A 15,121-nucleotide genomic window follows, 5' to 3' on the forward strand; every position below is an offset into this window, starting at 1 on the left:
TGCGTCAGATGAGAGGACACATCATAAAGGTTACTTCGTTTTTTTGTGTCGTGCGTTGTTTTTTTTGGGGGGTCATCCATTCCTTCGGCGTGAATCGTCAACCCCCGTGAAAGAAAGCGACAGCCCCCAGTGGGCAAAAGTGCGCCAAGCACTGTAGGGGCTGCTCATCCGATGTTGAACACCAAAAGCGGAATAAGTGTCCGCGATCGTGACCTTTACGTTAAGCGCGAGCCTCTTCCGAAAAGCCTGAAATTTACGTGGCCTTGTGACGTTGAATCGACAAAAAACCAGCACACTTTCGTCGCCACCAGCAATAAACGCACAAATATTCTCTGTATTTATATAATTATATAATAAAACAAAGTACCTTTTTTGTTAAACGCATTTTAAAGCACAGGTAAAAACACCTACACACTGCAAACAACTACACACCTTCCAGAAAGCAACTCCCCAGTTGAAAACGACAAGATGCTGAAAAGTCTCAGAACACTGGGAAGCAGGTTTCACCCGGCAGTGTTTCAAGACGCAGCAACAGGGCAGCCCTTTAGCACCCACCCCACACACGGATGCAGATACTGCAGCAGGATCTGCAGGAGGCCCTGCTGCAGGGGCTCCAGTGGCAAAGAGCATCGCCTGGGTTTTCTCTTCAGCAAAAAAGGGGCAATATCAGCCCTGCAAGAGAGCGAGAGAGAGAGAGCGAGAAAAAACAACTAGCCAGGTTGTTCTTGCAAGTGGGCTTTACTTTGAGGACTTCTAAAGATTGTGAACGGGAGGTAATGTGTTAATGGCCGATACGTGTTAAAGAGAGGAATAAATCAACCACGTTGAGTACTCGATGAAGGTCAAAGAGAGACTGTGGCGGTCTTTGCCATTCTGGGAAATGGTTCCTCTGGAAACAATTTTAATCCATGAAAAACCATGAGCAGCCAAACACGAGACGACAGGGACTTAATCGTCAACAAATGTATTTAATTGCTACCTAAAAGAAAAAAAAATACTTCTGCTATCCGAACTTTAACGTTGCTGCCAGGATACACAGGAGTGTATGCGTTTGCAAAACGTGGTTTTCCCGACAGATGTGCTATAACTGCGTGCTTCCAAGTGTTCGGAGGCCTTTTATAAAGGTCACGAGGACAAAGAGTACAGCCACTTGGTGGCTTGAAGCGGAGTTTCAGGAGACTGGGTTCCTGGCCAGGGTGTGAGCACACCAGAGGAGGAGAGTGTCTCCATCGCAGTCGACCGAAGACAGGGCATTCAATTATAAACAATCGCCTTCGTCTCCCGCAGGGAAGCAATTATAGATACAACCCGCCGTTGTTTAAAGTGTCGTTTTAAAATTCACTGCCTTCGTGCATATCATATACAATTTAAATAGTGTCCCATACCATCGTGTATGTATCCATCACTTCCACCCCAAGCGAAATTTGATTGAGTTTTATTTTACGTTCCCCGCGAGGGACTGAGTTTGTACTGCTGACACTTTATTTGTTAATTTTACCAGGCTGTTGAGAATAACAGTAAAATTGTTGTCAAGATTCATTCATGCGTCAACCTTGAGTTCCAGTCTCTTGAAATCTAGATTCAAGTCACTGACAACATAATAACACAAAATTGGTGGAAACATATTTTGGCCACATAGCATCACGGAAAATATCTACGATGCCATTTTTTTTTAAGTGGCTTCCTGTCCACAGGACTTAATGAGCAAGACGGCAACCGGACAATGACTGTGAAAAGAACAAAGCAATTTGTTTTTGTTTAAACCAAACCCCCCCAAAAAAAACTGACAGCAGGCGTCTCTTGATGGCAAAACGGATCTGTAAATGTTTTTTCATACCCCCTTGTTCTCGCCAAAGAAACAACAGAAACGTGACGGACAGGCTAGGTAACGCGCAGTGCTACGCGGGCACCTAGACCGCATTTGTGCCTTGCCTTGCGCACGAGCACGTTATTGCATGCTTTAAATAACTTAAGAAATAAATAATCTCAATGATAATTTGTAAAAAAATATATAAAAATATTTTAGAACGCCTTTATTATTTTTTCTTATGATCAGTGTCTTCTGTTTCATTTTTTTGAACTTTTTTTTTTACGTTTACCAGTCTTTAGCATTATTACTGCTAAATTCAATATGGCACTCTTGAAAACATGGAGAAATCCTGATACTGTGCCACACATTTATCCCATGAACAACGAACCAACAACCCAGTCACTGTTTAATCTCTACCCAGTCTCAACTACTGCAGTGGTGCGTGATACCAATGCTTTGGTACCCACACTATATACAATTTATACTACAGAATATCAATATTTTAACGATACCTTTACGTGATAGGCACATGGGGTTAGGGAATTGTGGATTGGTGTTTATTGTTGTCCGTGAAAGGCTTCAGAAGATTAGAGTGTACAAATGTTGCTATTTATTTTTTGCTGACATCCAAGTCACATTGTCAGCCTAAAAACTTGTGTGGAATGCAAGTTATAGATACACCGAGACCCAAAAGTTAGTTTACCGAGACAGAGTGCAACAATTTATCAATGTTTTGGCAATTTGTGTCTAGTTTTTGTAATCGCCAAAGAAAACGAATGCATGTGGATGTTAATAATTATTATGTAAATCAATAATAATGATGTCATTTCCATGTAAACAGGAATACAATATAAATCCTAATCAGTGTATCAGTAAAACAACCTTTGGGCCACCCAGTATGTCCAGACCACGACCTCTTTGCACTTGAGCACGTGATCGGTTTAATGCGTTTTCTTATAAAGGGTTAATTTAGTCCGGATTGTATTACTTTTTGCATTGAACAGGGTCCCGTCGTTTAGATATGATACTCAATAGCATCATATCAAACCCTGCGGCTTTATTAAAGAAGACTCACTGCTGATGAGGCTCAGGAGGCTGAAACTGGTCAAAGGTCTGCTTGCATAATTAACCTCATGCTGTTGAATATTGGTCTGCAAAGGCAGGAGGCTGATGGCCTCAATATATATTTTACTTGCATGTGGAGGCCTACTCCTAATAAAGACCTTGACTAATTTATTTAACGGATTTAAACAACGAACTCGTAGCACACTGCTCTCCTTTTTGTATTTGGATTGTCAACCAACACGGGGTATAACGACATCTTGTACACCTATTGTTCTCTTTCAGCCCCGCCCACCCCCCCCAACACGTTCCATTCATTGGCTACCACATTCAGATAAGCCCCTCCCCCCTCCTCCCCCCTTAACTTGTATTTAAGAACTAGTCTCTTGGAATTTTGCCTCACTTGATGAAGTAAATCTAGCTGTGACGGTCCCACCTGATGACGGAGACTTGTGTTGCCTCCGAAACGTCGTGATTTATTATTTTATTCTGTTATTATATTTATTATTTATTTGTATTATTTATTATTATTTATTTAGTTTTACCTACGTGACTTTACCGAAACAACCTAAGAGTGTAGCACACTGCTGTTGATGCCCTGGGGCTCCACAGGAACTCTCGGACACAACCGTTCATTGTGTGCATCCTAAGATTCAGAGGCCTTCGGGGGTTTAAAGTTCACGGTAATGGATTGAACTGAAGGTTAAATGTAAGGTGAGCGATAGGATTTAGTGTAAAGGGGTTCACATTATTACGTGGAGGTGTGGAGGGTTTGAGATCAAAGAGTAGCGTTAAGAACTATTTTAACATAATCTGTAATGGATCAATTTCGTTGATGTCACGGGTATCGAGAACAATTGCCAAAGATTGATCCACAGATCGGTCGATCTTGTAGCAGTATCAGAATATTGTTAATTTGAGTTAATAGACACAGCCATAGTATAAATCCTAATTTACAAAAGGCCCTCTGCACCTAGGGCAAAAAAACAAACAAACACCAGCACTCTCTCCCTCACAGCTAAATATTTTGTATATTCATTTAATTTCTGTAAACGTCGGTTTGCAATTAATGACTATTCCTGCACAAAATCCTGCACGCGTGTCTTTGCACATATATATGTATATTAGCTTCGAAATGTTTGGATAAAAAAAAAGTAATACCTTTATACAGTGGCACAACTTTCAAAAACTACACAAACACTTCAACAAAGACACAACTACCGTATTTATCCGCATTATAAGACGTAAGTTCTGCCCGTGTTTTACTTTTCGGAGCGTCTCATAGTCCGGAAAATACGGCAATCGTAGTTACCGAGTGAAAAAACAAGCGTGAAAATTGTGTCGGCAGTACAAGAACGTCTCCCCCAAATGATATTTGCTCTCCTTTATTATGCGATGCCACACTCCTTACGGCAAATTGAAAACAAACAAACAAAAACTATCACCCGAGGAGGCATTTTTTTGCCTTCGTGCCAGAATGCTTATCACATCCATTTACCAAGGAGGTGCAACCAGCCACTGCGTGGGGGGGGTTCTGCTATTGTGCCGCGTCGCCCTCCCAACGTGTTTCCGGGCTCCGCCGCGCGCCGTTCGGCACGATGTCCGACGTTTCGCTCCGTACGTGTTGAGAGCTTCTTGAGGACACCCCGACGACGTTCTTGAATAAATTCCCGAATAAGTTCGCAGAGAAGCGCCCAGCGCGGCGGAGCAAGATGTCAAATGTCGCGCTAACAACAGCGGGGCTCTACTTGGGAACAACTCGGCGGGTGCCCGGTTCGTGAGCCGAGGGAGCACCCATCCTGGTGGCCGTGGCAACGCAGCATGGATCTATCTGAAGGACCAGGGTAAGATTAAAATATGATCCTATTCTGGCTCTGACGGCTCCGACCCATTTCCTCCTTAAAAAGGCGATGAAGCCTATTTGTGGAATGATTGATCACATTACACGTAGCCGTTCAGAAATTAAAAAGATTTTACCCAAACATCTCAAAGCAAACATATGTGTGTACATAGGTACATGTATAATAAAGACGACGTCATTCCTCTTGCTGTTTCTTCTTCCGTTTTACCCTGTTGCAATTTCCCTGCTAAAAAAGAAGGGAGGCCCCACACTGTGGCTCAACAGACAACATAAATTGTAAACCAAACACAATTTTTTTCTTCTCTCGGGAAAATCGTTTGCTGAAGGAAATCGAGTACAGCACTGCACACATTTCTGAGGCTCACAAAAGCGTAATTTTTTTAGGACTCAACCAATAACCCAAGGAGACAGGGAGGGCATGAGGCACCGGGCGCGCAACCTAAACACAAACACGTGCCGTCCGCCTGCAACATCCCGGCCGCGAGAGATCTCGCCATCTCGGGATGAAATTTCGCGATTTTCCGGGAGATCCCACAATTTCAAGACATCCCGACGGTTCGAGAAAATCGCGGAGATATCAGTCGAGATATTGACAGAGATCGAACAATTACAAAGTGTCCCATAACGTTGATGGTGATATCGTGGCTAATTCCACGATATCAAGTGAAATGCTGGGATCTAAATAAAAATCTATCATTTTAAGAGTTTACAATATTAATGAATCAGATTATTATTGGTCGAAATCCCACAACAAATTGTGCAATATTAAAGCATCCCGTAAATTGGATACGACACAATTTATGAAAATCCCCAATGGTAAAAAAAAAACATCCCCCGTTTTCATGAAATGTGATTCCATTTATTTTGATAGTCCTATCAAAACAAAATGAACAAAATTAAAATCTACTTTGCGAATAAAAAAAACACACCATCGTTTTAAACAAAAAAAAAATAGATACCCCGTTATTTTAGGGCGATTTAGATTTGTTTAGTTTGATTTAAATAAAATTAGAAAAAAAACATGTCGAGGAATCTGCACAATATCAGGGCGAGACTTTTTCGCACGATTGTAACTGCGATCCCACAATCTCGGGGTCACACTTGGCGACTTGCACTACCAGGAAGCCCACGGGTGCCCTAACGGCACTATTGTAAACACACCTGGGGCGTGAGCTCCTGGACAGGATAGGAGAATGCACCTCAAAAAACGCACAGCAAACAAAGAACAAGAAAAAACACGCACACACATCACCGCGCGTAAAGGTGGCCAATACGTTACTTAAGCGGAAAAACCGTTAACAATAAACCAAACTAAAAACGAACAAAAAAATGTATATTATGCATCTATATATAATTAAATTTTGAGACGGTAACACCTAAAACAAACTTCTCTCGAAAAGAAAATGAATACTTTTTTTCTTCCTTAAACGCACATCAAAAAAAAAAACAAGAGCTCTTTAAAAAAAATAAAAAAACACCAAACAAGAAGAGATATCGAGAGTGCGGCCATGTCAAAAGTGTTATTATACTCGTTAAGTAGTTAAAGCCCCGTTATTGTTAACGAGCTATGCTGGGGCTAAAGGTGGACGTGGAAACCCTCCAGCCACAAGAGAGATGGAAGTACGACGGGGAGATTGGGAGGAGCCACGGAAGACAGCCCGGATGATCTCGGGAGACAGATCCGGTGATGGGAAGACAGCGAGATGAAGAGAGTGTGAAAGAGGGAAAGATTGAAGAGAGGGGAAGAGATGCAGAAAGGTAAGACTAAAAGGGGATAAAGATGGCGCGTGGGATGAGTCGAACATGGATCGAGGTAAAAACGAGAGATGCTGAGAGGAGGGAACGAGGGATGGAGGAGTGAAATGGAGAGTGGGAATTTAGCGATGGGCAGGATGGACCAGGTGATGGCAAGACAGAGTGAGGGCGGAGAGGAGTTGGAGGGAGGGAGACGACCCTTCAGTAAGGCTTGCCGTCGCTCTTGTTGCGCTTGAGCTGCACCTTGAGACGCTTCATGCCGATCTGGAAGCCGTTCATGGCCTGGATCGCGGCCTGGGCTGACACCGGGTTATCATAGCTCACGAAACCTGCACGGCCAGAGAGGACACAGGTGACAGGGACGAATACGAGTGATCAGCAAATGAGCGAGAGGCAGAGAAAGAGAGAGAAGATGGCTTTCGAGAGACCCTGCAATTGCTTCCTCATGCTGCTGAGAGTCGAAAATACCTCACTTGAGGGAGCTCTTGATGACACAAGAGAGCCCAATCTATTTGGCAGTCTCTTCGGGAAACATTTGTTAGTTCCTTGTGTTCTTCCGACTTTAACCGACCCGTGGCAACACACAGCCAAGCACAGCATTGGACAAAGCAGGTGACGAAATACAACGGGGTCCTTGGCTCAAAGCACTCCGGCGTCTCCCATCGCAGCTACACACGAGCCTATGCGTCCTCTCGTACAACTCAGCAGTCGGCTGATGTTCTAACAGCCTCGATGTTCCCGTAGCCATTCTCACCAAAAGTGAATCACGAGCTCACTTAAAAGTCTAAAGAACAAATCCAAGGAACGTTCGCATGATTCCAGACCTTCTCAATGTCACGTCTGGCAGTAAATATTTCTATCGGGCACACACCCTCACTGTCTGTTTCAAAGCCATGCTGGTTTTCCCTTAAGTGTCATTATTTCCGCGAGTTTATCTTATTCAGCAATACCCTGATACACTCCTTCCATGGAATACGCGGTGAACAACAAAGTCCTCTGCAGTTCTCACACTCTTCTCCATCTTCCTTAGAGCAGCCTCCTGCTGTGGCTTCCCGACATGATGCAGCTCGATTCTGATTTGCAATCCTTCCAGCGTAAAATGTTTTTATTTTTTTACATCAACATCTCCGTGAACTTTAACTTCCTTAGCAGGCGTCAGCTGTTATACGGAAGCATTGAGCTCTTTCACTCCCTTTTCCAGCTCTTCAGCATTCTCCGCCCGTTGCAAATGACTCATCACCAGTGGGCCTGCCGTTGCTCAGCGGACTTCTCTGCTTCCCGTCCGCTTGGGAGTCGGCTGCACCAGCTCCGCCAACCCTCCAAGACGTCTTCCTCCCGTGACTGTTCCGTCGCTCATTGTTCCTACTGCTGGATGAAGTCCTCCCCACGCCGTGTCGGTTATGGCGGTTGTTTGACCATACTTTACCCGCCGCTGGTCGATGCAGGCAGCCGAAGGGAGACCCAGGACCGGCTCAAAATATCACACAGCACCGACGTTAGCCCTGGATGGACTCGTAGTGCCGTGCGCTAATCACAGCACCATCGCTCCACCGCTCCCAGTGGCATTTGATCCCACTTAAGACTTGGTGCCTTCTTGTCCGGTGACGTCTCCTGAAAGTAGTTGAGCATGATGGCTGTGCAGTGACAACCGACACAGCAGTTTTCATCAATAGGAGTATTTATTTCCTTACGCACAGTCTTCAAGGATTCGCTCCTCTCCATGCGTCCCGAACTCTCTTGCTTCCCATTTATACATTGCTCAAGCCCCTTTCTCGAAGGTTCCTTGACCTTCCGCTTTCCCTCCAGCCAATCACCTTCCACTTTCCTAATGGATTCCAACTGTCCTCCCTGTCAATTATCCTACGTTTCCCGCTCTTTCCATTTGTATTTCTCCTCAAATCCCTTCAATTCCCTGCCTCGAACCAATCCCCTTTCAGGCCCGTTGAGTACCAATCAGAGGGCTTGTTTAACTTCCTTACTGTCCGTATCATGCAGGCCGTGTCGATAACGTAGGGTGAGTATTTTCGGTTGTGACTGAATCACTACAGTTGTACATCATCACAACTGCCCTCCAGAATAATAATCTTCTGCAGCCAAAGTTGGGTACGAAGGCTGCCACTGCTGCAACAACGCCTAAAAAAAACCCTCGCTTAACCAAACACACGATTCGGCCACTGGCAGACACAACATCTTACGAAGCAAAGGAGCGAATGAGTGAGAATGAGGACACGCTAAAGAGGACGGGGAGAGAGATTTTGTCTCGTGCGAGGAAGCGAAGTCGGGTGCAGTCCCCTCTTGCCATCCCCCGAAAGTGCTTTTTATTTGCGCTCGCCTGGGCTCGACACAACCGATTGAATTTCACGCAATGAGACATGTGCAGTGAACTGCCCCTCCACCACCACCACCCCGTGCCATCGGTTTGTTCAGCTTTTTATCAAGAAACGCACAAATTTTGCCAGAGATGCGCACGTGCGTACAACGTCGATACGTGCAATCGCAATTGGGTAATTTTCAGGTGATTTTTTTGTTCGCGCTGGGATGTTTTGGTTTAACGTCGGTTACATTGTACGTGTTTGTTTTTGTTTTTTTAGCCATGGGAAGAAACCGGAGAACCCAGAGAAGGCCCATGCACAACAGAGGGAGAACACACGGACAAATTCCGCATACAAAGGGCGCCCAAGGTCAGGAATTGAACCGGCAAGGGACAGGCGTTACTGCGGCACCACCCTGCCGCGTCGTCACCTTGACCCGCCCCCCCTTACAAACTGGCGTGGTGTCGAGAGCACCGATCGCTTGGGCTCGTGGCTGGCGGCTCACCGAAGCACTTGCTGAGGTTGGTCTGCTTGTCGATGAACACCTTGGCCGAAATGACTGCGCCGAACGGCACGAACATCTGCATGAGGTCCTGGTCTCCAAACTCCTGGGGGAGGTGGTAGATGAACAGGTTCGCTCCCTCGGGGCCTGGCGCGACACAGAGACATACACGCGCAGACACACACGGACACACACACGGACACACACACAAGACGCACGGACATGGACGCACGGACGTGGACAGACGCAACACACACTTCTGGACGGAGACGCACGGACGCACAACCGATGGGCAAGATGGCTTACAACTCAAGTTAACAGACAACTGGATGCGTGGACAGAGGCAAAGACACAATTAGACGCACGGCGACGTGAACAAGAAAATGGACACACAAAGGTCGTAACAGATACACGTGAAACACAAACACATGGGCATAAACACACAGACGCATGGATTTGTGCACAGAGACAAGTCTATCTGTACAAAGACGCCCGAAGGCAGATGCGCACAAAGATGAACCACGCAGACGTCCGCAGGCTTTCACGATTGCACATAGATGCGTGGATGCAGACACACAGGCACAGCGACATGCGGAAGTAAACATGTGTGCAGGTGCATGCGCAAACAGACCAAGTGCAAAAGCACACACACACGGCCGCACGTGCGTCCGAGTGCGGTAACGGCACAGCGTCGCGTCACATTTGCCAATCCGGCAGGCTTAAGTCGTCCGCTCGACGCGCGCTTGGGGGTGCGAGCAGCCCGCTTCAGCGTGACCAACGGCGTATTTCTGACAGCTCCAGAGAAGCCACGCGACGAGGCAGCGGGGCATGACACTGACGTCGCTAATCAGAAGCCAGGGGCCGCGTTTCCAATTAACAAAATATCCTGCAACGGTAACTCGTGCGGCGCGGGAATGACGGTAGGAATCCAGACTCTTTGGTTCTTTCGGTAAACCACGTAGGTAGAAAAAATAATAGATAACGATGTTTCGATCGCAACATAAGCAACCGTCTTCAGGTGAAAAAAAGAGGGGGAATCTGCAGAGACAGGCTGTTTATAAAGGTTTAGAGATGGCAGGGACAGCTCATGTTCACGTAGGAGCGAGCAGGAGAGAGCGAGTAGGAGAGAAAAATTTGCTTGTAAATGTAGGAATGTGTTTTGAATTTTTAACCGAACTGTTATAATGCGATGTCGAACCAAACAAAAATACGTCGGCACCGTCTCTTTAATAACAATTTTTTTCAATGTTGCTCACCGCTGTCGCTCTGTTGAGACAGCGGTGAGAGAGACAGGCCTCGGGAGGAGGTGGGGGGGGATTAGGCCACCTGTGTACAGTGGCACATGCCCTGACAGGCATGGTGCACGCGCACGTGCTCTGTGTCTAGGTAAGGGGAAAAAGTTGAACCAACATTTTGCAGAAAGGAAAAAGTAATCGCCACCCCATGCAAACAACCCTGACTGGGATAATTTTGGCCCCGATTTGTTTGTTTTTTACAAATGTTTACATAGATTATATGTTTACTCAAGGGGTTAATTCACATTTATGACTGCTGAAATCCTAGGTTTGAATCTGGATCTAAGCCACTTGTGATTTATGCTAAGTTCTCAAAGTAATGGTCTCGGACGGCTCATTAATGTCTGTACACACACAGACACACAACACACATCTCAGTTGTATTTCTTCGATGAAATCAGAATATTTCAGCTCTGAAGACTAAAACACGAGGTTTTTTTGAATGGCACGCGATGAAGACTGTTTAGAAGAAATCCGAAGGTGGCCAATTAGTGTGGATAACGGTTCTTTCCCAGCGACTAACGAAAAATATTGCTTTGATGTTACGTTTGCTTTCTATCACGATGCGATGCACTGCTGGCTACGGAAGATCTGAACGAATTTTGTTGGAGAAAAGTCCAGTATAGGCTGAAAGGCAAAGTTGCTTGTATGCAAGCAGGACGGACGCCCGTGTTCCTGCATGGATGTTGAGCTTCTTTCGCGCCGCCCATAGCGAACCGCGCTGATTGGAGGCGCACGACGCTGTAATCGCTTGAGCAAAATCAGCGCCACCTTTACCATGGCTGCGGTAAAATGTGGAACAATGGCAAAACACTCTTGTCCCGAGAAAAAAGCACTGTCACCAATGATGCTATCATTTAAAGAAATAATAGATTTTCATATCGGTGGCCACAGTTGGAAAGTCGGGATTTCTTCTCGGTAATATGAACATATATGTAGCTCCCTTACTCTTTTTTTTCCTTTCTTATTAACATTTTTTTGACTGTGGACTGACAGCACCGGTGAGATTCTGCGTTCGAACCGAAGCTGCTACCGCGAGGCAGCGAGTCAACTGGGTTCACAAGAGCAGCACATCGATGGTCTCAGCCCAGGCGTCAACGACTGCAGAGAGAACAACTTTACCGAAAGAACCAAGAAGATGAATCCCTGCAGTCACGAAAGCTTTAAATCGAAATATATATATAGAGTTTAGTTTTTAACGTGGGGGCTTTTAGTTTCACATGAAACTTGGTTTTGTGCCGAATTTGGCAAATATCCAGCTCCGAGACTTAAAATTATTGGCTTAACTGTCATGTGAAGAACATGTATGTATGCTCTTTGGGTCTTTCGGTAAAGTCACGTAGATAGAAAAATAATAACAAAATCACGACGTTTCGATCGCAGGACAAGCAATCGTCTTCAGGTGAAAAAAAAAACAGCACTAGAACTGCTGAGGCAGGAGAAATATGACATGTATGCATGTATGTTGAACTTCTTCCAATGTACATAGCCAAGAGTGCGAATCGGAAGTGCCGAAGATCACTCTGCAGTAGGGCAAATAGAAGAGTTCCTCCCCCTACAGCGTCGACCAGAGATCAATTCTTCGGTTCTCAGAGGGAGCTATGTCAGGAGTGGGGAACGTCCGGCCCGCGGGCCATATATGCCCGCGAAATCATTTGGTGTGGCTCTGCCAAGCCAACCGCAGGCGGGACTCGAAATTCAATAAATCTAGGAGCAAACCTGGAAAAGCAGTTGCGAGTAGCAGCAACATCATCAATACCAGCTAACATCACACGCCTCGCCAAAGCGAAGCAGTTGCAGCCATCACATTAGGGGTGAGTTAGTTAAACGTTTGACCAAATATAACAGGCATATTTTTAAGTTGATAATTTTCTATGGCCCGCGAATGATGTTATAAATATCCAAATGGCCCTTGGCAGAAAAAGAGGTTCCCCACACCTGAGCTATGTGATACTCGCTTCCGCGGGCCGCTCTCAAACACAGAGGGTTGCGCGCAACTGCTCTTGCAGGCGGAGTCGACCGGATACTCGTCTCCTGATGGCGTGATCGCAATCAAAATGAGCAACGAACATTTGACACAAAAAAGGAAAGAGCCCCTACCCTCCTTCTGGCTGCCCGCCACTCCCTGGCTCTGCACCAGGTTGTGGCCGTAGAGGCCGGGCAGAGCAGAGGCGGCGTACTGCTGAATGCTGGAGTACGCCTGGTTCAGTGCATCCATACTGCCTCCTCCGCCGCCACCGCCTCCTCCCCCTCCACCGGCACCGCCCGTGCCATTGGAGAGACCCGAGCCCCCCAGGCCGCCATTGAGCGAGCCCATACCTAAGGGCATTTGATAATCAACAGCATCATCATCATCATCACCATCACCACCGCTTTATACGTATACCTCCCAGACAGGACAGCTCGGGGCGCTCTACGGCAGGGGACAACCCCTACCCCTCCCCCCTCCCCCCGTGGCAGCTGTTCGTTTACGGCACCAGGTGAACACAGCGCCGGCCCTGCAAGTGGGCATTAGTCTGCCAGTAGTGGGGGGCACTGGTGCTGTTTTGTTTGGATTTCCACAATTGTGTAAATTCTGAGCGATTTACCAAATTATTTTAAAATGCAGACCGTGACGTCGGCACACGCGGCCAACTATCTCATGAATGACAAAAACACGGGATGTTAAACGTCCACTGCGAAGCAGACTGCGCGTATTTATGTTAAATAGAACTGCGGTATTAACCAGGGGTGGCCACTGGGCTCGAACCGCGACCCTTTGCAACTAGCGGCAAACGCGCTGCCGCTGGGCTCACGTCCCCTAAACGACACGCATAGGGCTTAAAGAAATACGATGCAAATTGAAAAACAACTGCGTGTTAGTCGCCTCGATTATTAACGGCGTATCGGTTCACGGCAAAAAATCTGGTAAGCAACGGCAACTCCTGTAAAAATAAAACAATTTTTTTTAAACGAATTTAATTAAGCCTCTTAAATCGAAAGCTTTTCAATAACGGGGGTTTCAATTCTTTCCTCCCCCCCCCATGCGCCGCGGTACCTCACATGCAACAACGCCCCACCATGCACCACTCGTCGTGTTATCTGCGGGTAAACGGGGGGAGGGGTGTTTTTCTCACCTTGCGAATGAAGGTGAAAGGACTCCAGTGCAGCTGTGGGTTAGTATCGAGGATGTGTGTTAGTATTGAACCTTCACGGATGCCCCACTCTCTGCAGCTGTGCGCACACGTGTACGCACATGTTACAGCCCTGCTGGTCAATCCACTTCTGGACGAGGGCCTCCCCACGCCGTGCGGGTCGCGGGGGTTAGTTTACCAGACTCGAACAACGCTGGGCATTGCCGGTTGTGAAAGGCGGGCAGCATTGGACGTGGCGGTGTAGAAGTAGAGTAACAGCAATGGATTTTACCGCACTGCCCTCTGCTGCCCACCACGCAGCCCAGCAGCAGCCTATCACAACCCGTTATACAGAGTGGTCGTCCATCCAAGCACTATCCAGGCTCGACCCGACTTAGCTTCTGAGATCGGGCAAGACGAGGCACACTGAGGGCGATTTCATCGGAGGCAGTTGTAGGGGGCACTAACGTCGCGTAAATGAATCGTCGAGGGGATGTTCGTGTCCCTGTTATCACTTGGTCGCTCCTCTGTCTCTACCCGTTGTGGTCCGGGGCCGCTGATGGTGTGCCTAAAAGCCATGCTCTCCCCCTCTAGGAAACATTTCACGATGCCTAAAACTCATACTGGACAGCCTGGAGCACATGGCCTGTGTACGTATTAGAGGGTGTGATGATGTGCCGATTAGATTTTTTTAAACCTTTATATATTATAGGCATCCGATTGTGTTCGTGAGCATCAACGTTTTTTAGAGATTGAGAAAAATAAACAATCGGCTCTCCAATGGAATCGCGAACCGCGAATTGCGACGGCCAAAACCGAATCGTCACAGTCCCGGGGCACGTGACAATACGCGCCACGTGCGTGTCTCCCTCACGCGAGGACGATTATCCCAACGGTCTCTTGATTGCAAACAATTAATAAATTGCGTGACGTATGTACGCACGTACGTACGTACTCTGGACTTCTTTCGCGCCGTACATAGCCAAACGTGCTAATCGAAGGTGCGAAAAAATTCCCATTGCCGCATATACGTACGGCCTTGGCCGGAGCGCGAAATCGTCGACGGTGTGGGGCGCGTTGCGCGCGGGGGAGAATATCGACGGCGCAGAGGCTGCCAGGCTTAAGCAACCGTCCCGACACCGGTGGCTCCATCTGTGGCGCCACGACGCACGCGACGCTGCGCGCCGTCAATTTTTGTACGTGAACCATGGCCTGGGCCTCCTCTTTGCGTCGACTCGACCTCAAATGATTGCCCAGCGCAGCGTGGACGATTGTCGCCAGGACCACCGGGGAGACGGGGGAGCACACGGTGTGCGGACTGAAATAAGTTGATCGCTCCCGACATTTGCCCCCACAGCTGAAGAGACTCAATTTGCGGAGGGGGGGGGGGGGCACGGGGGGGGGGTGATCT

The 15,121-nt window shown here is 47.1% G+C and overlaps 1 protein-coding gene across 1 annotated transcript in view; it reads right to left on the minus strand.

The window, feature by feature from the left end:
- Positions 1-4,241: 4,241 nt before the first annotated feature.
- Positions 4,242-15,121, minus strand: part of LOC144718719 (CUGBP Elav-like family member 1) — a 78,111-nt gene continuing 67,231 nt past the window's right edge. Inside the window, exons 11-14 of the mRNA XM_078594195.1 lie at positions 13,714-13,746; positions 12,698-12,916; positions 9,306-9,449; positions 4,242-6,817 (exon numbers count right to left, since the gene is read on the minus strand). Of these exons, the coding sequence (XP_078450321.1) occupies positions 6,690-6,817; positions 9,306-9,449; positions 12,698-12,916; positions 13,714-13,746 (524 nt within the window). The 3' untranslated portion in view covers positions 4,242-6,689. The remainder of the gene's footprint in view (positions 6,818-9,305; positions 9,450-12,697; positions 12,917-13,713; positions 13,747-15,121) is intronic.

The sequence above is a fragment of the Lampetra planeri genome, chromosome 5, assembly GCF_965212315.1.
Source record: "Lampetra planeri chromosome 5, kcLamPlan1.2.h2, whole genome shotgun sequence".
Classification (NCBI taxonomy): Eukaryota; Metazoa; Chordata; class Hyperoartia; order Petromyzontiformes; family Petromyzontidae; genus Lampetra; species Lampetra planeri.